The sequence below is a fragment of the Colossoma macropomum genome, unplaced genomic scaffold (assembly GCF_904425465.1).
Source record: "Colossoma macropomum unplaced genomic scaffold, Colossoma_macropomum, whole genome shotgun sequence".
NCBI classification, from domain to species: Eukaryota; Metazoa; Chordata; class Actinopteri; order Characiformes; family Serrasalmidae; genus Colossoma; species Colossoma macropomum.
Window position 1 is genome coordinate 30,456,360 of NW_023494793.1, and position 26,086 is coordinate 30,482,445.

The 26,086-nt window shown below is 40.5% G+C and overlaps 1 protein-coding gene across 1 annotated transcript; it reads left to right on the forward strand.

Moving 5' to 3' along the window:
• Window positions 1-3,369: 3,369 nt before the first annotated feature.
• On the forward strand, window positions 3,370-25,797 carry wnt2bb (wingless-type MMTV integration site family, member 2Bb). Its single transcript, XM_036579145.1, has 5 exons — window positions 3,370-4,058; window positions 13,827-14,047; window positions 16,925-17,202; window positions 18,646-18,910; window positions 23,867-25,797. The coding sequence occupies exons 1-5, from the start codon at window positions 3,874-3,876 to the stop codon at window positions 24,094-24,096; spliced, it is 1,179 nt and encodes a 392-aa protein (XP_036435038.1). The 5' UTR covers window positions 3,370-3,873; the 3' UTR covers window positions 24,097-25,797.
• The last annotated feature ends 289 nt before the right edge of the window (window positions 25,798-26,086 follow it).

Below are 26,086 nucleotides of genomic sequence, written 5' to 3' on the forward strand. Positions count from 1 at the left end.
CTCGTGTCAGTGATCTGAGCTCAGTTTATCAGAGAACTGGCTCCAAATCAACACTTCCTCATCATTTCCTTTGTTTAGTATGCAGCTTTGCTTTAGCATGTCAGTGTGAAAGTCTGTCACATTCTCTCCGAGATGTTGCTGACTCATCAAAAGTTCAGAATGCGTCTTCTCACAAATCAGTCTAACAAAGTACTGCAACAAAACCAACTTTCCAGGCCTTCAGGAATCAGAATAAGATCTACAAAATGACACAAACTGAATGATTGTGCAGCAATTACAAAGGATTCTTTCAGTGACACCATAGAAGAACCACTTTCGATTCCTCACATCATGTTTGACAGATTTGTGGGTCCAAAGAAGCCTTAAAAGGTTTGAAGAACCTTCACGTAATTGAGATGTTCTGTTCTAATTTAAGTGTTTGTCCTAGAACCTTCATATTATATGGAGGTTCTTTAAACTTTAAAAAAGGTTCTTCACATTTTCATTTACAAAAATGGTTTTCTAATGAACAGTCCAGTGAAAGGTTCTTTAGGGAGCCAACAGTGGTTCTTCTATGGCAGGCTGCCCAAAGAGTGGCCCGTGAGGGCATTTAAAGGGCCCACCAGACAGTTTAACTCCACCAACCTCACCCAATGAGAGAACAAACATCTTTATATTCTATATATCACTGTTGTCGGAACAAAACCTTGTATCTCCAAAATGGTAACTTTACAGGAGATGGAAAAAACGTACTTTACTTTTAATCTAAGTCAATGGAACCAGATTTTTTTCTTTTGATCAATTCATCATGAAATTGATACAAAAGGTAGTGAGTAATGCTATAAAATACATTTTTAAAAACTTGATTGGAATGCCTACTGTTTTTATTAGTATATTATTATGTCTTCCTGGCCATCGGCCCACCACAAACATTGTACTTTGGCCCCCCAAGACATAAAGTTTGGGCACCCCTGTTCTATGGCATCAGTCCAACCCCCTTCTGGCACCCTTATTTTTAAAAGTATAATCTAGGGATTATAGAGGACATTACACTTTTAAAAATATGCCTCCCCTCCTTCTCTCTCTCTCTCTCTCTCTCTCTCTCTCTCTCTCTCTCGCACACACACAAACACAAACACACACACACACACACACAAAACACCACTTCTTGGCCTTGTTAGCTTTAAGGGAACAAAAGCCTATGCTCCGAGGGGCTAAAGTTTAAGAAGAAATAAAAATGTCAGAGAAAGGAGATTAGCCTAATTTAGGATTTAAGCATAAACATCATAATTGTTCCCTCCGTTCCCGGTGAAAACAACAGTTTGGGTTAGCTAATTCTAATAGTTTCAATTCCAGGAGGGATTTGGGTCTATTCTGCCACCAGCTTGCATTACTGTAAAGGTCTCTTAGGAATGTAACAACACTGGAGGCTTTGGTGCGATATATCCCCACAGCCAGCGCTAAAGGTGCTGTTTGCTTAAGGGATTGGCTTTTGATCATTTGATCTAAGTCGTCTGTTTCATGCCAGAGACATCCCAGCACTACGCTTTTACTTCCTGGATCCCAAGGGCTTGACCTAGGTAAGACAATCAGTGAGCAGCAGCCAGACTCCAAAATCTGCTCCTGCTCAACCACATCTGATTCAGCTCATCAGTTAATGATGATCCTATTTATATGGAACAAGTGTTGCTGCAAAGCAACTTTGCAGACGTGCTTGTAGGTTTAGTAGGTGCGTTTGAGCAGGGAAATCACCAAACTGTGCTGGACACTGGCCCTCAGACTGGGCCTACTTAATGTAGGCCATTATGCTGGAGTTGAGATAATATAGCAAAAGCCTGCCCACATGCAATGGATTCTTCTGCCCATCGTGAAGCGGTCAGGTAGTGAGTGAAAGTAGATACTGAGCAGTGTTTAGACTTGCACTAAGGTTCAGTTCCTCATCTGTAAACACAAACTTGCACATTCAAAACATTGACAGCTCCAGCACAGGCCTAGAGCAAAGAGAGGTTCTGTAAGAGTGAGGGTAAAAGTGCTTGTAGGGAATATATGTAAGCCTTATTGTGATGATACAGTGATGATATTGTAATGATGATGATGATGGTGTTGCTGTTGTATCGATAGTCATAGTCATTGATAGTGGTGGCAGTGATTGTGATGATGGTGATTACAACATTGATGGCTGATAATGGTGTTGACTATGATATTGAAGATGATGATGATGATGATGATGATGATGATGATGATGATTATTGAGATGCTGCTGCAGCTGATGATGATGATGGTGACGTGATGGTAATGATTGTATCGTTACTGACAACACAATGATGATAATTCTGTTGTTACTGATGATGATTATTATGGCGATGATGCAGTGACAATACTGTGATGATGATGATGATGATGATGGTGATGCTATTGTATTAATAATCATAATAAAGTGGTGTCAGTGATTGTGTTGATGATGCTGATGGTAATGATGATGTGGTGATGGCAGTGATGATTGTGGTGATTATGATATTGATAGTGGTCATGGCAATGCTAATAATGATGTTAAATATGATACTGAAGATGATGGTGATAATTAAGATGCTGCTGCTGCAGCTGATGATGATGATGATGATGATGATGGTGATAGCAATGAGTTTGTCATTACTGGCAACACAATGATGATGATGATGATGATGACTGTGTTGTTACTGACCATGATGATTATGTTGATGATACAGTGATGACAGTGTAATGATGATGATGTTGTATTGATGATCACGATACAGTGATGGCAGTGATTGTGATGATGGTGAAGGTAGTGATGATGGCAGTGATTATGATGTTGATGATGATGGTGGTGATAAAGATGAAGATGATGACAATGATGATGGCAATGATGTTATGTAATGATGATAATGATGCAGTATTAGCAGTGATTGTGATGATGGGGGTGATATTAGTAATGACAGCAGTGATGACTGTGGTGATGGTGGTAGTGATTATGATGATGATGATGATGATGATGTGGTGGTGATAGTAATGATTGTGGTGTTGGTGATGATGGCAGTGATGACTGTGGTTAGGATAGCAATAATTGTACTGCTGATGATGATGATGATCATGGCAATGACGGTGACAATGATAAAGGCCGTGATGAAGATGGTGGTGATTATGATGGTGATGATGGTAATGACTGTGTACACATCATTCATCACTTCTTAAACTGACTTAAAATGCTGCACTTTTAGCCACAGCTGGGACTCTGTCTGCTTTACAGGTGAACCCCGAGGGGCCCGCTAGCCCTGCTCTCTCTCTTTCGCGCGCTCTCTCTCTCTCTTCTTTTCGCTCCCACCCTCAACACAGCTCGCGCTCTTCAACCCTGCTCTGTTTGGTCTCGCGCACACCGGTGGCTGCTCTAGTGGCAGAGCGCAGGGGGCTTCACTCTTCTCCTCCTTCACCAGCCACGGCCAAGCGTGCGCACTCAGACAACGACCAGGGTCAGGCGCGTGCTCTCCGCGAAGCATCCTGAGGAGGTGGGAGAACACAGAAAGACAGCGAGAAACAGAGAGAGAGAGAGAGAGAGAGAGAGAGAGAGATACTCACGCACACACACGCGCACACACACACGCGCACACACACACACACAGAGAAGGAAGAGCAGGGAGAGCTCTCCAGCGTCTGGCTCGGATTATTTCTGCTGCCTCTGCCAGCTCGCGGGGAATACTTTTTAAATGGCACGCGCTAGCACTCGGCCAGATCGGAGCTACTGCTCGGTGGAGCGCGCATCGCCCGCGCGCAGCGCCGCGTCTGGCCGGCCGTGATGCCCGCGCGCTGCTGAGAGCGCTGGACACATGTGTCTCCGTTTCTCTTCTTGTCCGCCGTAACCGAGGATAATAATCTCCTGCCATGCCCGCCACAACCGCCATGCACGCGGGCTCCAAGCCTAACGCCACTCTCCGGAGTCCCGCCGGATCCGCCGCCGGCACGGGCAGCGCGAGCTCGGCGGACGGCGCTCGCACTTCCTCGCGGCTCTACTGCGCCTTCATCATCCTGCTCCTCATCCTCACGCCGCGCGTGGACTCGTCCTGGTGGTGAGTCTGTCTCTCTCTCTCTCTCTCTCTCTCTCTCTCTCTCTGTTTCTCTCTCTCTCAGTTGAAACTGTACTGAGTTTATTCTTTGGTACTTTTACTCATCTCTTATTGGACGATGCATGTTTGAATAAAACTCTCTCTCTCTCTCTCTCTCTCTCTCTCTCTCTCTCTAACAGTTGAAACCGTACTGAGTTTAATCTTTGGTACTTTTACTCATCTCGCTCGCCTTACTGGATAATACATCCATGCTCTCTCTCTCTCTCTCTCTCTCTCTCTCTCTCTCTCTCTCTCTCTCTCTCTCTCTCCTTTTAAATGTCACTAAAGCAGAGTAAAGAAGTCTCCTTTTTGAGCTGTAACATGGCAACGTGCATCATTTCATTTTTTCCTGATATATTCACTCTTACCGATACAAACAACATTTGTTTTCATTGCATTAAATTAGCATTAAAATACCTTATTAAAGATCGTTCAGCAAACAAACTCCTACTCGTGTTTGCCAGCGCGCGCTGTCAGGAAACAAGCTTACACAGAATGGAAAAATTGCATGCATTCATATTCAAAGAGTACATTTTCCACCATCATGCATTAAAATGTGAAACATGCACCGTTTGCGGTGAGCAGGCAGGCACGCGCACGGTCCTGCCGGGCGCGAGGTATTCAGCTTTGACTTTGATGAAAGCGCGCGACCACAGTTAACTCTTCATTTGAACGCTGAAGTGACTGAGCAGATTGGTGTTGTAGATAGTAAAGACGAACAGCGGGCTGTTTGTGCTCTCTCTGCTCTCTCTGCTGAAGGTGCTGCAGTTCTCTATCAGAGTTATAGGCTCTAGTTTTTTCTGACGGCTCTGTGTTTCACTGCCAGCCAACTCAGCAACGGTCTAATAGAGAAATAAAGGAAGCCTAATAAGTGTAATCTGTGTCAGACCTGCTGGCTTCATACACACATTCAGTCAGCTCAGCTGGAGTCCTCAACAGTGAGAGGCACCACCATCATTAGTACAACTCTCTTTCTCTCTCTCTCTCTCTCTCTCTCTCTGTATTTCTCGTCTCTCTCTCTCTCTCTCTCTCTCTCTCTCTCTCTCTCTCTCTCTCTCTGTACTTCTCGTCTCTCTCTCTCTCTCTCTCTCTTTTTCTCTGTCTCTCTCTCTCTGTCTGTCTGTCTGTCTCGCTGTCTCTCACTCTCTCTCTCTCCATCCATTTCCTTCTTTCTCTCTGTTCATATCTGTCTCCTTTCTCTCTGTCTATATCTGCCTCTTTCTCTTCTGTTTTTCTCTTCCTCTCTCTCACACTCTCTTTGTCTCTGTCTCTATCCCTCTCCCTCTCTCTGTCGTTCTTTTTCCTCTCTCTCCTTCTCCTTCTTTCTCTTTCTGTCTTTCTCCTTTTTCTCCCTCTCCTCCTTCATTCTGCCTCTTTTTCTCACCCCCTTTCTGTCTCTTCTCTTCTCTTCTCTTCTCTTCTCTTCTCTTCTATTTTTCTCACTCTCCCCTCTCTCACCCCTTTTCCTCTTTTTCTCTTATCATCTTCTCCCTCTCCCTCTCTGTCTCTCTCCCCTTCTTCTCTTTTTGTCTTCTCTTCTCTTCTTTTCTCTTCTCTTTTCTTTTTCTCACTCTCCCCTCTCTCTCCCCTTTTCCTCTTTTTCTCATATCTTCTTCTCACTTTCCCTCTCTGTCTCTCTCCCCTTCCCCTCTTTTTCTCTTCTCTTCTCTTCTCTTCTCTCTGCTTTTTCTCACTCCCCCTCTCTCTTTCCTCCTCTCCCTTTTTGTCATCTGTCTCCTTTCTCTATCTCTGTCTTACTCTCCCTTTCTCCCTCTTTAACTTCCTCTCTATGTCCCTCGCTCTTTCTCTCTTTTTGTCTCTCTCTATCCTCTTTTTCTCTTCTCTTTTCTCTCATGCTCTGAATTTCTCCTCTTCTTCTATTTTCTTCCCTCTCTTCTCACTTTCTTTCACTCTCTTTCTCTCTGGCTCACTCATACAGATGTGTCTTTTCATACTGTGAATTAAAATGCATGTGTGTCTTAGAAGGAATTAAGAAGTATATCACACATAGATCTATATCAGTGAGCATCTATGCATTTCTGTAAAGCTCATTTCCACAGAGCTGAAGTTTGCACAGCAGCGAGAGAGAAAGAGGTTCAGATAGAGTGGAGGATCAGAAAGCCAAGTCCTTTGTCACTATTAAGTTGTAATAAGTCAGCTGACATCGCCAATAAGAGACACTGACCAAAGATAGAGAGGAGAGGTCAAAGGATGTCTCTCTCTCTCTCTTTCTCTCTCTCTCGCTGTCTGTCTTCCCCCTCTGACTAATCCCCTCATCCATCACCCTAAGCAGACAGAGGGCTCCTCTTAAGCTACTGAGCCGCCTGTTAGTGTCTCATATAAGTGAACTTACTCGCTCACTCTCTCGCGCTCTCTCTCTCTCTCTCTCTCTCTCTCTCTCTCCCCCCCTCCCTTTCTCTGTCCCTCTCCCTGACTTTTTAAACTTTTTTAGCTGTGAGAAGATCATGCAGATAATACAGATAATAGAGTTACAGGAGATCCACCTATAAGATCGAGGGGCTTTGAGATCAGACCACCAATTTAAGACTTTATCTTGAATACTAGAAGTCAATATTAGTAGCCAACAACTGGCATGACACAAATAACATCATAAATTATGACACAGTGATCTCATGTAATTGAAGTGTTTGCAGCTAGTAGTAGTAGATCTAACTGAAATACAATAGGCTGAGAACTTCAGTTAACCATATACATCTAGGCCAGGGGTCGGCAACATGCAGCTCTTTTGCTGCCTTGTTGCAGGTCCACAGCAGAATCAGATTTTTAGGTAAAATAAAATAATACTCCTTTGCAGTAAAATAAAGCTCTGCTGATCGTTCAAACATTGGAGTTAATATATAAATGATAATTCGCCAACCTTTAACCCTGAAGGTCAGTGTGCAGACTGATGGTCACCATAGCAACGACAACAATCTCGCCTAGCTAGTAGCTAACGAAAAGGCAAAGAGAAAGAATTAAGACGAACATCGATAATTTGGAGACAAATCGACTTATTTGCCTTTATAAGCTCTCCAGCTGGTTTCCTGATACGTTTAATCTGCAACGAGAAACTGACAAAAAAAATAAAGCTGAAGTCAGCTTCTTGTTTGAACTGTCCCATTCCACCTTAAATGGTGCAGCAATTACATTCTGGAACTTCAGGGACCATTTAAGGTGGAATGGGTTTGAGTTGCTGACCCCTGGCCTAGCCTAACATACACAATATTATTTCTGCATTAGAAGGAATTAAAAAATACAAAAGGCATAATGAATTAGCTAGAATGTCTGTGCATCACCTTGCAGAGCTCCAAAGCAAATCTGTATGTTCAAGTACAGTACTGTGTAAAAGTCAAAGGCTGCCCTTCATTTTTTTGAATCCCAGTCAAAAGAACAAATCAATCATTTTCCAAGAGATATTTGTGAAGAGATAAGATATTAGATAATCCATTAGGGGAAAAGAAGGGGAAAGTCAAAGAAAACAAAAAATAGTAGTGTTCTTTGAAAAATGGACTGGCCACCCCAGAGTCCAGACCTCAACATCACTGAATGTGTACAATCAACTTCTAAGACTGAACTTTGGAGGTGTGTAAAAATATTCCTGCTGATTTTCTTTGATTAACTGAAAACAAGTTTTTCTCGAAAAGAAGAGCCTTTTCTTATCTCATTTGTCAAAGAGGTAACTCATACTGATGTTTTGAATGAATCAGGTCAGGGGCAGAGTGAGTTTAGCTTTTCTCTTCTTCTCTCTCCTTATTTATATGCAATCCTATGAAATTGCTCCCAGTCTTGACGATACCTCAAAAGGCTTTGTGAGATGGGGTTGAGCAAGTATGCATATAAAAGAACTTTAGCTAGTGTCAGCTAACTTTCTAAGTATTGCTTACATGTTGGACAACATTTTTCTTAGAAACTCACTGTTGTGCAAGAAGTACCAAGAATGTTTTTTTTTGACTAACATATTTGGAGAACCTTAATAAATGCTTCCATAAGTTCTTACAGTGCAACCACTGTGTTAGATTTACATAAAGCACAATATCAGCAGAAATTACAGTCTTAGGCAAAAGTCTCCAGTTGGTGATTAAGAGGGTCTGACTCTACCTGAGGGCAAGTTCATGGATGCTGAGCCAGAGACACAGGAGGACAAAAGGTTAGACCATAATTTTGGTCACAGCAAGCATATTATTCATGTGAACATTTTTACAGTAGACAAATGAGTACATGGTCTACATATTATGGGTTTTCTGGCCAGCATTAACTCTAATTACATTTTTGTTGCAAACTATTGCTGTTTTAAGTGGCCAGTTTAACTTTTCTTGTTGTCCTCCTGTTAGTGTGTTTGTGTGAGTGTGTGTGTTTTTGGCTGTCCACCCATCCCTACGAGGGGCAAATCACCACAGTCATGCATTCTTCACCCAGTCAAGCATAACCATATCCGATCCCTCACACTCTCTCACACACACATACACACACCCAGTGTAAATGACAGAATGTGTTTTTTACGGTGTGTTGTTATAGTCCTGTGGATAATGATTTACTGCAGCAGTAAAATCCCCTCTCCATCCCACCATCATCTGTGAAACCTTAGTGGGTTGTGTGAGAGATGTGTATGTGTGTGTGTGTGTGGGCTTTATACGAGGTACCACCCTCTCGGTACTACCCACCCTCAAGATATAACCATTGTAGGATTAGACTATGTGTAACAGCAACACAGATAACAGAACAGGTTCCATTTGGAATCTGCTTTAGTGGAATGATGCAGAACAGAATGCAAACACTGATCAACCTCAACTCAGTATAAAGAGAATGATTTAACTGAACTGGTCTGGTCAGAGGCACAGTTTGGGTTTCAGAGGTAAGGAGGCACTATGAGGTTGGAAATTCATTGGGATGGGGTCTACAGTGGCCCCCTAAAAAGTATTTGGGACATTTGTGCTAGGGTCAGCATTGGCTATTGCCCGGCTACAATATTTGTCCACTAAATATGCAGAGCCTGTGGTCCCAGTGGCCACTTGCCTTGGAGATTTTTCACATTTTTAATTTTCTACTATTATTGTCTTTTTGATACATTTTTTCACTATTAATAACAAAAAGGCCTAAGCGTTGTCTAAAAATAATTAGCACCATATGTTCTCATTAAACACACACAGTCCGCTGCAGCCTAGACCTAATTTCTGTGGTCTCTATATGGTCAAAAACTTGCATTTCCGAGCTCCTGCTAGTGTGGATTTCAAGGCTATTTCTTCTTTTTAAATTATGCACACAAATGCAATTTGTATACGAAAAGCACCCCCTAGTGGAAAACAGACTGCTAAACGTGTAATTGAGTGCATGTGTTGCTTTTAATACAAAGTAACAAACATTTATTTTTAAAAGAAACACTTGTATTTTTAATTAACTGAAAACCAGGCACTGAGCATGCTTGTTAATTGTAAATAAAATGCATAAACAATAAACATGTTTTTTTTTACTTTTGGCCAGGATTTATTGACTTGGTGGCAAGAGTAGCCAGTGACAATTGTTATATCTATCTATACCTGCATTTGTACCATTCTTAATATTGTATTAAGCGTTAACTGTATTATGTTAAGAAACAAAATGACAAACCAAGTGGCATTTATTTCATACTGACTGTTTCAAGACTACTTCTTTTTGGCAAAGTATTCTTTCAAAAAGTTCTGGTGTGTTTCAGATCATCATTGTCTGAGCAGTTTCCTCACAGACTTTTTAATCCAAAATGCCTTTTTATACTTCTGAGTTCATGATCCAATCAATGACTACGAGCATACCAACACCATTGCAAGACAAAGAGCCACAGACTCTCGCATTTCCACCTCTGTGCTTACAGTTCTCTTAGTGCAGTCTGGTTAGAATTCTTCTCCAGGATTTTTCCACACAAACAGTCTGCCATAAGTTTGATGTTGTCTAATTTTATTAAACATTTTTGAAGCAACCCAAAGAACTTGTTTTAATCTTATCAATGGTTAAATGGTTAAAGTGTCTGAATACTTTTTGCGGCCAAGTCACTGGTGTACTCTATTTAAAGTAGTCTTGCACTGATGCGCTGATGTCTTTGCACTGCCTACATATACAGCACATGTAATTTGTGTATTTATCATATACATGTTCTTTTGCTTCTACACAAATATTTCCTTTAGGATCCATCCATTCATTTGTCTATCTATCCTTCCATATCAGATTCATTTTTATCAATTAACCCATGTTACAATTCTGCATCTTATGAAAGTTGGGCAGCAGAAGTTGACCTGCCCTATTTGGCGACTTCCCCAGCATCCTCTAGCTAATTTTGAAAAGTGGAGGTGAGAAACCTGGATTCTTAAAAAAAAAAAGTGTAAATACTTCCCTGGTTGAAATGACACCATTGCCATAGTCTCAATCCCATTAATTCAGCAATGACATCCTATACCTAAACTTGAAAAGAAGGTAGAATTGGACTGCTCTCACTTGAGTCTCAGCCTCAGACACTCCCCGCTCACACACTCACGTGTGTCTGATATCCTTTGGCTAAGCAGGCCACAATTGTTGGGTTATTGTCAGTTCCATTCAGACTGGCTATCAGCACGTCCATGTGTACATGCTTCTGTGTAGCAGGTTTTATCAGTCTGATGGGAAACTCACTTGTGTAGTGTGCAAGTAGCTGCCTGCGGTCACTGGACTGAAAAAGGTTTGTGACGTTCACAGCACCGCATCTTTAAAAGTTATTCAAGAGTGTCCTTTGAATCAGTCAGTATCTTTTAAGTGAGGTAGAATTTTGTGTTGGGTCACATATTTTGCATGTCAGTTAAACAGCCCTTTCCTGTTAACGTGGGTGGGTTCTTGCTACCTTATGCTGTTTTTCGTGGCCAATAGGAGAGCAGTCGGCGTGTCTGGTAGTTCCCGTCACTACTGGAAAGGTTTTAGCAGAGAGCACCGCCCACTTTCGCACCCAACCAGTGAGCACCGCAAAAGGTGTGAAAGCAGCTTGCCGCACGAAAGCAGCTTTAAGGGACAAAATGCACCAGGTTCTCTGATGATAGGCAGAGTCAGGCTTGAGAGACTCTCATTCTTCTCAACTCTTTTCTTGAAAATATTCAAGTGACAGATGTACCAATTTAATCTATGCAATCTGAGTGTGAATGTGTGTGTGTGTGTGTGTGTGTGTGTGCGTGTGTGTGTGTGTGTGTGAGGGTTTTGCTGTGTTGTACAGGGACATACGTTGTGCTGTTGTATCTCAAGCTTGGTCGGAGACACAGGAGTTGTTAACAGGAATGTTCAAGATAAAGCTCATAGAGGGAAAGAGAGAGAGTCAGACAGAGACAGACAGAGTGTGTGTGTATCATGTGTATAGTTTGTGCCAGTCTCTGTTAACGGGGGCGTTAGGGGAACGGTAAACAAACGGTGGGCAGTGATGGAACGGGACATCCATAACAGGAGTGGAAACTGGAGAGCGAGAGAGAGAAAGAAAGAGAGAGAGAGACTGACTGAGGGAGCGAGAGAGGGAGGAAGCAATAGGCCCTGCTATCTCTCAGGCTTGAGTTAGATTAGTGAAGATAGCAGACACACAGCGGGTTTCTGTACGCATAAAAGCAAAAGAACTACTGCGTTTAAACACCAGTTAGAATTTCTCTATGATCTAGAATCTATGATTTCCTTTTCAACATCAGTCCTGGACTTACAGCAAAGAGGAAATTAAACACCAGCATGCTGCCATACATGCTTCTAAGGTGCATTGTTTCAAACAAAGTAAGGATCTTAAATCTTGATTATAAGACCATGTTTGTAGATATTTAATGAAAATACTTGATAAATGCTGTCCTGTGACCACCTCACATCAATTTAATTCTGTACTAATGTGCCAAGTCAATAAAAAACATTTTGCTGTTGTGCTCCCTACATGGACCACCAAAAGTATTGATAGTTATAAGAACCTGGTTTTGTTTAAATTAAGGTGGAGACTTATTTTCCTAACACCTAGGCTAGATTAAAAAGGCTAAAAAGACAGTTAACAGGCTGACCTGCTTCTCCATTAATATCTTGTGTTAGGCTTTAAATTGTAATAAGTGTTTATTTTACTGCAAAACTGCAATAAAAAATTGAAGAATGTTTTTTCTTGAATGTCTTACATGCTTCAAATGTCCTTAAGTCTTTAAGTAGCATTAAGCCTGGTGTGTGAAAACAAATATGTGGCACCATTAGCTCGATGCTAACACAATACAAGAAATTGCATTGAGACGCTAGCAGAAGTTAGCATTACTGTTGCGGTGGTGATCTGGTGAGCATTAAATACTTTTATTTTATGATACTTTTATTATTATATGACAGAAAATGTAAAAGTCAGTGAAGTGGCTGCAATAAACAATGGTTCGCGACTGAAACTCTAAATTATTTGTTGGAAGAATTGTTTATTGCTGTGATTATCACACATTTTATTGTGTACTTCAACATATTTTATGCTGTTGCTGTTTTATAAAAGCAGTAAGCCACTTGAAACTGTACAATTTAGTGATTTAACCATGGATATGAGGGTTTCATCCCTTGGTTGTGATAAAATGACAGTAATGCCTGGTCCCTCATAGCTAATTGCTTTAATAATTGATTACAACATTCCAAAATCAATGCAGTTAAATAGTCCCCTTCAGATTAATATATCAGTGCATTTTTACATCTGAGACGAGACCATTTTGGTCCAACATTTCAGTAGTGCAGTAACAACAGTATGCAGGTATTCAGGCTTTTCATTGCCAGGTTTTTTTTCACCCTGAACCTGATGTGCATGTCCAAATAAATCTTACAGTAACACTGTTGCCAAAACTTGAAAAGCACAGTCAGGATCTGGATTCTCAACCACACCTAACCTTAGCCAACCATCCACTTCAGAGTATAAGTGGAATGTTTAGTCTTTAAACTTTTAAATGCTCGTTTTAAGCCTTAAAATTGTTCGGAACATTTATGAAACATTTTCATTTTGAAATATGTTACAGTACTGTGCAGAAGTCAGAGACCACTCTTCATTTATTTAATTTCCAGTCAAAATGGCTATTAAATACAAAGTCTCCGAATAAGAGGAAAAGGGGGCTCCTAACAACCTTGCAAGACCTAGTAGACCACCAAAATTGTCTCTGTCAGATAAACAGTACTTAAAGCTTGCATCTTTGGGAGAGAGAGGAGAAAATCAAGCTCCACATTTGCTTCAGATCTGAAAACATCCACAGGTTTCTGTCCATCCTTCCACTGTGAGAAGACAAGTTAACCGAAAAAGTCAACCAAACAAAGAAGCTGCTGGTGTTCTCAGAACAATGGACTGTCCACACACACACACCACACACACACACACACACACACACATATATATATATATAAAATAATATATATATATATATATATATATATATATATATATATATATATATAATAAAACATCTTTACATTAACTTTAGAAAAGTGCTATTTAAATAAATGTTTAAACGTTTAAACGCACATTAAACATTAAGAATGCTTTTGCCTTCTCTTGTGAAGTCACTACTTTGGAATATACATGTTTTTCTTTGGTCAATGATGCTATGTTTCCTGCTTTGTCCTGCACTGGAAAATTAGTAACCTGTTCTAAATAGCTGTTTTGGCTATAAATAAAGGATGGTCTCTGACTTTTGTACATTTGTGGGTTACTGACTTAAAATTTAGTACCATTTAACCAATGCATATACAAATGTTTGAACATGTTTATGTTTTTGGCAGGTACATCGGCGCTTTGGGAGCACGAGTGATATGTGATAACGTCCCTGGCCTGGTGAATAAGCAGAGACAGCTGTGTCAGAAGTATCCAGATGTGATGCAGTCCATCAGTGAGGGGGGTAAGGAATGGATCCGCGAGTGCCAGCACCAGTTCAGACACCACCGATGGAACTGCAGCACGCTCGACCGCGACCACACCGTCTTCGGAAGAGTCATGCAGCGCAGTGAGTGTTTCTCTGTATGTGTGAGAGGGACAGATGCACAAAGAGATGAGAGAGAGAGAGAGAGAGAGAGAGAGAGAGAGATATGCAGAGGCAATGAGAGATAGCAAGTGATGGATAATGTTGGTGCTGATAGCTGGGTGAATATGACTTTCCTGACGGCAGTATCTTAGAGATTAGAGATTTGCATCCCAGAAGCTTGATTAAGCCCTACCATTTCACATAAGGTGGGCTAAGTTACCTACTTAGTAAAATCTAAAGTCATGCCTCTTTTTGCTGTTCATTCACACTCATCCAACATTGCAAAACAAGGGTATTAATATGAAATTTGTTCTTCTTTGCTGTACTTGCAGCTTCTACTCTTCTGGGAAGGTTTTACACTAGATGTTTGGAACATTGCTGTGAGGATTTGATTGCATTCAGCCACAAGCGCATTAGTTATGTCAGGTACTGATGTTGGATGATTAGTTCTGGATCAGGAACGCCGCGCCAACTCATCCCAAAGTATTCAGAGGAGCTCCATCACAACAGAGAATGTGGTTTCACGTCTCCACAGCACAGTTCTGGAGGGCTTTAAACCCATCTAGCCGACACTTGGCATTGTTCACTTTAGGCTCCAGAGTGACCCATTCTACTGAAAATGTGTACACCTGTGTCAGCAATGGGTGCATCTTATTTAGGAATCAAGTCAAGTCAAGGTTTATACATATAGTGCTTTTTACAGGCGTGGTCGCAAAGCATCTTTACAGAAAAATCCAGGTCCAAGCCCCCATGAGCAAGCCAATGGCAACAGTGGCAAGGAAAAACTCACTAAAAGTAAGAGAAAGAAACCTTGAGAGGAACCAAGACTCAAAAGGGGAACCCATCCTCCTCTGGTCAACAGTGGATAGCAAACTATAACAAAGGAGCAGTATAAACAGAGAATAAAGTCTTAACATAAGTATAAAATATTAAAATACAGAAAAGGGGAAAATTGGGTTAAGGAATGGCTTTGATTAATTAGTTCAAATCTGTGCAGCACTAGCATCAACACGAGGGTCAGGGGCATGCAGGTGAGGTTTGCCCAGTGTTGTACAGCAGGAATCACCTTAAACCAGTGTCACCAACAGTGTTTCGCAACACAGTAAACTACAACCTAGATGGTCCAAAGTTTTGCTTCATCCCAGCTCCCAGTACACCTCAACATTGTATTCAAGAATTGACTACCTGGTACAGTTGCATTGAAAGCTGTACTACACCAAAAGAGTTACGCTGTGGCAGATCAGATATTCCAATCTCTGTTGCCCTGTCTTTATATCTGTTTATCAGTGTAGACCACGCCTTTCATTTCTGCTTAAAGGTGGGACTAGAAGACAGAAACTATGAGAATCTGAGGTGGAGTTCTGGCACTACAAGGCCAAGCTCCCTGTTGAAGGACTAAAATAATAGACATATAAGTCAGGAGGAATAGAGTGGAGACAAAGTGGTAGTGGGGTGCAAAAGTGAGTGATGGACATGTATAAGAATGTAGGGTAACACTTTATTTGAAGCCTACTTGTGTATAACAATAACATAAATATGGCATAAACATGTCATGGCAGATGTCCTAATGCTGTCATAAGTTGTCATGACAGATTATATCCATTAATATAATGTTACCCTTAACTGTCATGTCAAATACCATAATGTTTGATGTCATAACAGCTAACTAGAACAGACTACAAACATTAGCGTGTGACGTATGACATCTTCAGTGACATGTTTTTGGTTATGGATCAAGTAAAGTGTTACTGAAGATTAATAAGAGGTGTTTCATGCATGGTCTTTCTTCCAAGCTATAAGTCTTTCATAACCTCACTGAAAAAGTAGAACTAGAATCCAATTCCTCCCTTTCATAACTACATAATGTGCATATTACTTTCATAGTTGTAGGTCTTAATGACTGTAATCAGCCTTGAGTTCCACAGTGTAATAGACTCATTCATCTCATTTAGAGAACCACAAAATGGCAGTTTATTTGAGCTAGATTTTGGTTCCAGTCTGAGTATTGAAATGGTTAAAACCAGTGCTTAGTTATTTTCCTGTGACCGGGTCAGGTCTGTGTTCTGTAGTATTTTGTAGTTTGTTATTTTGCTTTCCTGTTTGACCTATGTACACTCTCACACACAGCCCCAAAGAGGAACAGCACAGGACAACACTTTTAACACCTTATTTCAACCCTTACAACCCTAACAAATACTTTTTCGAGAGTTAAACTTAATAAGTGTATAATAATCTCTCACTAATGTGGCAGTAATGAGTAACTTTTACAGTACTTCACTGTAATTCCATCAGTTTAACGAAGGCCATGCTGTCTCACATTTGCCGTCTTCCCAGCGCTGTGGGGAAATGAATGGTTTATATTTTCTCATTTTCAGTTTAGCCAGATTAATCAGTGTGAGTGACTGGAAAGCAAACACAGAGGCTGCTCTCGGTGGGGACGCTGGTGTTGGGGAAAGCAGTCTACCTCAGCTGACTTCCACAGAGCAGCAGTGAGGGGGTATCAAACTGCCCGGCTTTAAACAGTTTATCTGAGTGGAGAGGAGCCCATCCCAGACAGATTACTCCTGTACTAATATTTAAAAGTAACACTTACGCTCTGTGCTGACGCGTGCTTTCAGCGCTGTCAGTGGCAGACGAACGAGCTACGCGGGTGTGTGTGATATTGTTTGGGATTGGGAGCCTCTCTCTTAAACAACATGGAGTGTGTGATTACACGTTTGAGTGAGACTGAGTGAATGAGTCGGTGTGTGCATGCATGTTTGTCATCATTTCCTTTGAAGCCCTTTGTTTGTAGGGGCCCAAGCACTGGAACACTATTGCTATTGTTTTCTTATTATTCTGTCTTTCTTTTTTTTACAGGCAGTCGGGAGGCAGCTTTTGTGTATGCAATCTCCTCTGCAGGCGTGGTGTACGCCATCACCCGTGCCTGCAGCCAAGGTGAGCTGAAGACGTGCAACTGTGACCCCCACAAGCGTGGTAAAGCGCGGGACGAGCGAGGCGAGTTCGACTGGGGTGGCTGCAGTGACAACATCAACTATGGGATAAAGTTCGCCAAAGCCTTTATAGACGCGAAAGAGCGGACGGTAAAGGATGCACGAGCGTTAGTGAACCTTCATAACAATCGCTGTGGAAGAATGGTGAGCAATCAGTTGCAACTTTCTGATGGTTTAAGCATGTTCAAAACACTTCTTACTGGAAAAAGAAATTATCTGTTCATGTCAATGCCAAACTTCACACATCAACCAGCCAGATGTGATCTTGTAACAAGAACGTCTGGAGACAGCCATGAGAAATTTCGGGCTAGAAAAGTGGGTAGGAATGTAGACAAATTATTTTCTTCTTAGAAATTTCTGATTTCTAAGTGTGTAATTTCTAAAGGTGGAGCTCAAAGTAACAATAAGACTGTAGTGACATAAGTTAGCATTGCTGTAAAGACTCTCCAAAAACTTAAGTTAAGCATATGGATATATGTCCCATGAGCATATACGTTACATGTGGTACAAATAAACTTCTTGAAAAGGCTAACTGTTCGATTAGCTAGCTTGCTTTGCTAATTTGGGGATAGATGCTGATCTTGTTTGTGGTGGATTTCGCCACAATCCAGCACCAAAAGTTTAATAAGTTGTCCCCAGACTTGTATTCTCATAACAAGCTTATATACTCTCTGCAAGAGCTGCAGTAGGGTATGTCCAAGGAGTATTTGTAGTTATTGGGCCATTACAATTATTGCTCATTACCACTTTATTTTCAGAATGACCAATACACTATGACTGATTTTGATTGGTTTTAAAGCTGCACTATGTAATACTTTGGGGATTTGGAGACCTCTCTGGTGGAAATGTGTAATTGCATGCAACATACAGAAGAACATTCTGTAATGTCAGTTATGCTTTGAACACCCACCTCCCAAGTGCATGAATCTGATGATTCAAGTGTTTAAAGAGTATTCAAAGAGAAACTTTGTAAAGCACTTGTTTTCCGAGAATGTGAGTGAATTTAAATAATAAAGGTATCAGAAGTATTGGAAAATGGGTGAGTATAGCAAGTTTTTTGAAACTTTAACCCCTTGAAATCCCAGGATAATTACATACTAAGACTTATTGTTCAGTGACTGCAGGGACTTTAAAGCAAACTGGCCAAGTTCTTCTTAGGTTATAGAAGTGTATAATAAAATGGGCCCATGGCCATTTAAGGAGTTAAACACCATAGTTCTCACATGTCCTCCCCTCATTTCAAAATCCAGGGTTTGGCAGGAAGCTTGAGGTTGCAAATTGCTAAATATCTTGCTGCCCAACTGTCCTATTCTGGGTGATAGAAACACAACTGAGGTGATTGCTTTATAAAGTGTTCCCCAGCTTCTGAAACCAAAACTAGGCCCGTGTTCAAATGGACCAGTTAAATGCCAGATTTGCAGAAAACTGTTTATTTTGACATAAAAACACTGTTACAGTATGTTTAAAGTAGCACTTTGACTCAGTGAGGCTGACTGTAACATCAATGACTTCATCAGCATAGGCTATGAATAATAGTAGCAGTTAGTAAACATCTAATACCTGTTTTCTCCTGTCTGTTTGCACCAGTCAGTGAAGCGCTTCATGAAGCTGGAGTGTAAGTGTCATGGCGTCAGTGGCTCCTGCACGTTGAGGACTTGCTGGTTGGCGATGTCTGACTTCCGGAAGACTGGCGATTACCTCCGCAAAAAATACAACGGTGCCATCGAAGTCACTGTCAACCAGGATGGAACAGGATTCACTGTGGCTAACAAGGACTTCAGGAACGCCACCAAAAATGACCTGGTGTACTTTGAGAACTCGCCTGACTATTGTTTAATGGACAAAGCTGCAGGTAGGAGATGATAACTGATGATGCATGTTTGTATTAAGTCTTAGCGTTGGAAATTTTATTTGCATCAGTGCTGGTTTTCTCAGGTTACATGCAAATACAAGGAATTCTTTTCCAGAATTTCTTTATATGACACTGGGTTCCAACGAAATTTAGTTCTAAGTAGTTTTGTATTTGAAAGGAACTAAATGGACAAACCGGGTCCAGTTTTTATAATACACAAGTGAGGGTATGAAACTGGTGGGAGAGGATAGTGCTAAGTACTTTCACAGACATTAACTGGGTAACTTGCTTTTGAATGCAGTGTTGAACATATAATTTCATATTTGATTGATTGCAGATTTACTTGCGTGCAATACTGACACAGTTGGAAGAAGCAGATACCGTTAGACGTAGCTTAGCTGCTTTCCCAGTGCATCTCGAACCACCTCCTGAAGTGGTTTAATCCTTCTGCAACACTGGGCTTTTTTTACAAATAGATATTAGATAGACATCTGATCAATCCAAGACATATGACTAAGTGACAAGACAGTGACTAAGTGTTAAACGGCTCATAGTGAGAGCCCATGGCTGCTGTATACCACCACGTCAGTGGACTGTAGACAGCAATAGGCTTGCCATCTCATGTGCCTAAAGCCAGTCTGATTAATCTAAAGTAAGTAAAGTATGCATGAGAAAGCTGCTGAGTGTGAGACAGGTGGGATTTGCTGGCGGCAGTAAGCCGATTCTCACACCTGCCCCTGCTCAGGCCCCTGCCATGCGGACCCTGGGGCAACAGGGGCAGTAAGTGCTTTGAAAGGGTCAGAAGAGGTGGAGCATGATGTTTCTGCCTGGTTAATCCCTGACAGTCTCACACCGTGACCCCGCTGTCCGCAGGCACTGCACTGAGACACACATCTACAGCCGACACTCATCTATCTGCCTACGCTACTTCACACACACCACTGCCTGACACACACACACACGCTACCACATGAACATCTCTCTGACCCCCTTGGTGGTAAGAACAATGTGACCATCTCTAAAGACAGAAGGGGGTTGTCTATCTAATCAAACCACCACAATTTGGTGTAGGACCCAGCCATGTGATCAAAAAATATGCCTGATGCCTGATTATGTTGCCTAATAGCCTGATGCAAGAAACGAAATATTCACCTTATAATAACTGAGACTACAAAAGCAGTAATCAGATCTGTCAATGTGGGAAAATGGGCCAATACAATGTGTAATATTGATCTCCAGTGATACAAATATTGTTGTTACCTGGTAGCTATGTAACCAAGTCGTTGACCCAAATTGTTAAACACCATCTTACTCTACCTCCTAAAGTTACACATTGATTTTCAGACTTTGGGACACATATAGTTCAAAACAATGAGATCTAGCTGCTCACCACGTGGCTATGAGGGACAGAGGTGTAGTCTCACTTCCTGTTCTAAAGGGGTGTGGCTAAATTAAGGTTTCACCCATGGACTAAAACTGATGATGATTTTATTTATATTCAGCTTATTACAATCTCAATTAATGCCTCAGGTTTGAATCTTGGGAGATCATATACAGTCACTAAATATATATGGTCTACATATGTATACATGTTCTTTTTTTTACTGTGGGACTGCAGTTTGAACTAATTTGGTCCATATATACTGCATTATGTCTAATATAGCTAGTACAAATATTGCATTGCGTCTAATAAAGCTAATAAGTAATGGGATCACAGATATTTGGATTTGAAAGAGTTATTTATTCTTTCTGCATGTCTGCATTGCAAGTTTGTGACTCAAATGTTTTGGTGATTTCCACTGAAATTAATGTAATTTTACTCACAAATTTTCACTGTCAAAGCATCAATGTAACTTGGCCTTAAGGCTAACATGGGTAACCCTCTGTAACTAAACTTAAAGATCTATCAGCAATTGCTCCAGCCAGTTTATCATTAGTCCAGTTTATTGTTACTGAGGCTTTTAAACAGAGAATTTTCACACAAGAACTCCATAGGACCACAGAAACTAATATCATGTTGCTTTTGCAGTCCCGTTAGTTATCTCAGAGCTGGTCGTGGGGTGATTGTGTCACTGTTTTTCAGCAAACTGCCGAAACATATTAGCCTAGCACCTGAGCTGGGGACGCAGGTGTGAGAGACGCTGCATGTGTGGCGGGGTTGCGCTGAGCTGGGGTTGTGTTACTGTTGTGGATAATGGCCACTGGAGCAGTGGAGCATGACTCATGTCAGAGTGTGTGTTTCGTCTGGGTTGTGTTTGGTTTGGGTTTGTATCTGACTCAGACAGACAGCTTACAGCTCAGTGATTTCAGTGGGTCAGCGCGCCCTCACTCTCCCCCCCTCCACCACTCCTGGTGGTATTTGCACCCCAAGGATACAACAGGCTCATTTTTCAAAAGCCATTCTCTCTTCCTGCCAACATGGCTCTCCAACTGATGTGAGCACGGCCGCAGGGCAGGGGTTGAGACGCCAGTGTCACCGATTCTTTCAGAGCAGGAGCCTCGCTGCCCTGAGCCTGTTTAACCCTGGAACACAACAACATGCACCAAGCATAACCCTCCATTCCAGTGTTAGTCTAAGGGATTAAGTTATTAACAACAGACAAGTACTGTACTAAATTTTAATCTTTTGAGATATTTACAGTGCAGTGCAAAAGTCAGACACCATGCTTCATTTATTTAAATTCTAATCAAAACAGCATTCATTTTTCCAGAGATATTTCTGAGGAAGTTAGATATAAGATAATTCACTTGCATAAGGAGGGGAAAGTCAAAGAAAAATAAGTGGAACAAAAAGTTTCCAAGAAAAAAGAGTTTCCAAAACTGGAGTTAAAAAAAATGATTTAATAACACAGAGAAAATGGGACTCTTATAACCATGCAAGATCTGGTAGACCACCAAAACTGTCACCATCAGATAAACAGGGCTTAAAGCTTTCATCTTTGAGAGAGAGGAGAAAATCAAGCTCTACTCTTTCTTCAGATCTGAAAGAATCCACAGGTGTTTCTGTCTATTCTTCTACTGTGAGAAGACAGCTCAACATTGTGGGTCTGAAAGGATGTGTAGCTGTCAAGAAGCTGTTACTGAGAAGAGAAATAGCTGAAAAAGAAGAAAATTTGCAAACCAAATGACCAAAACCAGAACACTGGACTGACCATCCCAGAGTCCAGACCTCAACATCATTTAATGTGTTTGGGATTACTTGGATTGTGAGAAGAAGAAAATGTAACCAAGTTCTAAGACTGAACTTTGGAGATGCTCGAAAAATCCTTGCAGATTTTTTTTGAAACCCTAAGGCAAGTCTCCCAAAAAGAATGGAAGCAAGTGGAAGCTAAAGGCTTTTGTGTAATTTTCTGTTAAATATGTTTTCTTCTTTTTTTCTTTATTCTGAAAAATGAACAATGAATGCACTTAAAGGCTGCTTTGACTGCAAATGAAATACTTTTACTTGTTGCTTTTACTAATGTTACTCTTACTTGTAATACACACACACTGCAAATTTATGTGCAGCTAGTGTAATCATGTGTTGAGGAAAGGCCTTATTGCTGTAAGTTATGGATGATGTCCATTTATATCACCTCTAAAGAGAGTCCATTGAGGTAAAAATACCTTCAAAGGGCCCAATTCCTTCATTTGTCCTGTTTTTTGTTTTCCTGTGAGGTCCATATATGATGTTTTGTGTGATTTTATGTGCCAAAAACAGTCATAATTCATTTTACGTGACCATTTTCCAACCTCTGTTGATAGTATGAAATGAATCAGGCTGTTTCAGTATGCCTTTAAGACTGATATATGTAAATGGGCTCTGTTTCGATTGGCTGCCCTGTGTGGAGTCTCATTCTAAAAATGGTTAGAGCTGAAACACTCCATATAACTTCAGTGTACACGTCAGTGGGTGGGGCTAAACTGCAGTAGGCTGAATGGGTGAATATGTAAATGCGTTGATTTTCATGACATAACAAAAACTGTGAATTCAAATTGTGCTGTTTTTGCAGTTTAAATTCCATATGGACTGTACAGACTGAGGAGTGAATGATATGTTTTGAAAGAGAGTTCATGTACTACATTTAAATTAAGTCAAGATAATTTGGTTTTCCATTATAAAGACCCTTTAGCAAATAATCTGGCTTAATATGGCTGGCTAGAATATGCCATTAATAGCCTGCTTAATGCTTTCTTAAGAAAAAACTTGCAAAGGTTCTTAAGACTAACACTAAGAAGTTCATAAGAATGTTCTTAAATGCAATTCTTGAAAAAAACTTACGTTCTCAAATATTATCTTAAGATGATCTTAACTATTTTCTTAAGATTGTGTTCCTATGTATGCTACATTGCATTTAACAATGTGCCATAAACAACGAGAGATACAATTTGAATTTGTATTAACTGTTACTTCCGTTATTTATTTTAAGGAGGACAGCAAAATGGAGGAAAAACATCAAACCAAGTGTTTAAAACAGCAACTAGATGTAATGGTGGAAGAAATAGCCAGCAGGAAAAAAAATCTATTTGGAAAATATGATAATTAGGGGGTGTTGGACGAGGATGAACAGGAGGAGCAGCAGAGGCAGTTTCCATGATAAATTTAGAGGCCTTCCTTGTCAACTCTTACAGTATGAGGCTATCGTAAGGTTAAGAACATGATGTTTTCAAGAATACCACTTGTTCTTAGAATTATCTGAAGAAAATGGTTAAGAAAGAAAATAAGATCATTCTTGAGAGGTTATTTAAAGAATAAAAATTTCTCGTAACTTTCTTAAGAATGAAGTTAAAAAAAAACACACAATCAAGAAGATTTTCTTTCTTAAGACACTTTCGTAAATCCAGCCCCCGATTATTGGAAAATCCTTCGAACATGTGCTTTGAATGAGTTTAAGGTCTTACACTGTTCTAAAAAACAGATTTTGTCTGTTGCTCATGTATGTTGAGTACTAAGCGACTTCTCCATTTCTCTTTAAGGTTCGTTGGGCACGGCTGGTCGCGTCTGTAACAAATCATCTCGAGGGACAGATGGATGTGAGGTGATGTGCTGTGGGCGAGGCTACGATACGACGCGCGTGAAACGCATCACAAAGTGCGAGTGTAAGTTTAAGTGGTGCTGTGCGGTCGAATGTAAGGATTGCGAAGAGGCGGTCGACATACACACCTGCAAAGCCCCGAAACGAGCTGAATGGCTGGACCAGACCTGAGGCCTGACCACCAGGTGCCTCGTCAAATCCTCTTCCTGAAGATCTCCTGTGAACAATGGCATTCTGGGATATGAAGTCCATCCCTTGTGACTCCTCTCCCTGATCCCTATTCCTTGTTGCATGGCTTTATTGTAACTGTCTCTGTGAAAGCACTACAACTAAAAAAAAAGAAAAAAAACTGCATTTCCCATGAGCGCCTTGCACACTATGCCCAAGCCGGCACGTTCCTCTGCCTTCCTATTGCTCTTCATTTTTGGCAAAGAACTGACAAGAGGACACTAAAGTGTAAAGAATGAACTGTGTTGCAACTGTGAACTTTTTGTAGGTGGTTTATGTTGGTTTTTTTGTGAATTTACAAGAGATATTTTGTTCTATGAGTGATGTTTTTGTGCTGCTTTTAAAGTGCTTTAAAGACTTTAAAACAACTCTCAGCCTTTCTACAATATCATGGCTAGAAGCAGAATATTCACACTTGTTATTGTAAACTGTGTACACCTAGGAGGTTGTCTTGCTTCGACTGGTGATAAAGTGAACCCCTGAGAATGGAACCAGCAGCATAAAGACACAAATGGCTGACAGCTTTGCACACTTTCCACCCCATGGTCAGTTTGGACGGAAAACCTCGAAGGATTCTGCGGACAGAGAACAAGAGAAACAATGAGGTCTATATGTGATGATGAGCCTGCACTAAGAACATTAGCTAACCTCTGAGCAAAAACCTTAATATCACTGCATAACTAACAATAACAGGAAATGCATTCTTTGTATGAGCATAAACACAACATACCTGCTAAAATACAGCGATACAAAATGAAAGTACTCACTTAATGACTGATGGTGTTGCTGTCATCTGGGATTGTGGTATCAGATAGATGCTGATGCTCTTTGGCTCTTCTGTATAACTTGTGTATACTGCCTTGGTATTTTTAAACTGAAATTCACATAAAAATATTGAATATTCCATTTAATTTCATTCATTTGAACTCATCTATTACGCTGTGTGCTTCCGACGGAATGTATTGTTGCTGTCATATCAAAACCTGGTATTTTCATTTCATCATTTAAAAAAGCTGCTTTATTTTGTATGAAAGGAATGATAAAAATGGTCTAAAATCATTTGGAATAAAATCATGTTACATTAATGTACATTAAAGTTAAGAATTCTTTTTCCTTCTCTTATAAAATTTTCATTTCAGATATACAAGATTTGGGTATGACAGTGACGATGGTAACACTTTATTTAAACTATGCGGCATAGTCATTCCGTAAACGTGTCATTTAAGATTTTATATGCTGTCATGACAGATTATGTTCAGTAATATAGCAGTGCCAGTATTTGTCATGTCAGATGTCATATGTTATGATGGCTACTTAGCAAAAATTACTTACAAAATCTGTCATGACACCATATGACATCAGCCATTACATGTTTATGGTGTATTTATGTCATACGTTATGTAGCAGAACTGAAGTAAAATATTACCATGACTAAGCAAAACAAGCTCAGGTTTGATTTACCATAATGTAAGGATGTAACAATTTCAATATGAATCAAAAACTTAATTTGAAACAGTGTATCAAAAGTTAAAACTGTATTTCCCATACATTTCTTTTGAGGGTCTCTACCTGTATGACGATCACTCAATCAGCAATCAAAATATACATCTAGGCACATTTTGTCAGATTAAAGTGGATGAATAGGGGGCGGAGCTTATGCACACATCAATTCTCAAATGACTGGGCTTTTAATATACGTCAGTTCTAAACCCTAAAGGTTGTGATTTTTTGGTTTATTTTGTTAGAGGCCAGCAGGAATTGAAAAAGTTCTGAGAACTTTATTTATTAATCGATCTGTGTAGTGAAGAATCAGAGCTCTGTAGAGTCATTTTTAATGAATTTAATTTTAACATACAAATTTAATCTTGACCTCAAAACTGAAAATTGTGCTGAATCTGAAAATACGAGCATCATTACACATTTGGGGGGTTCA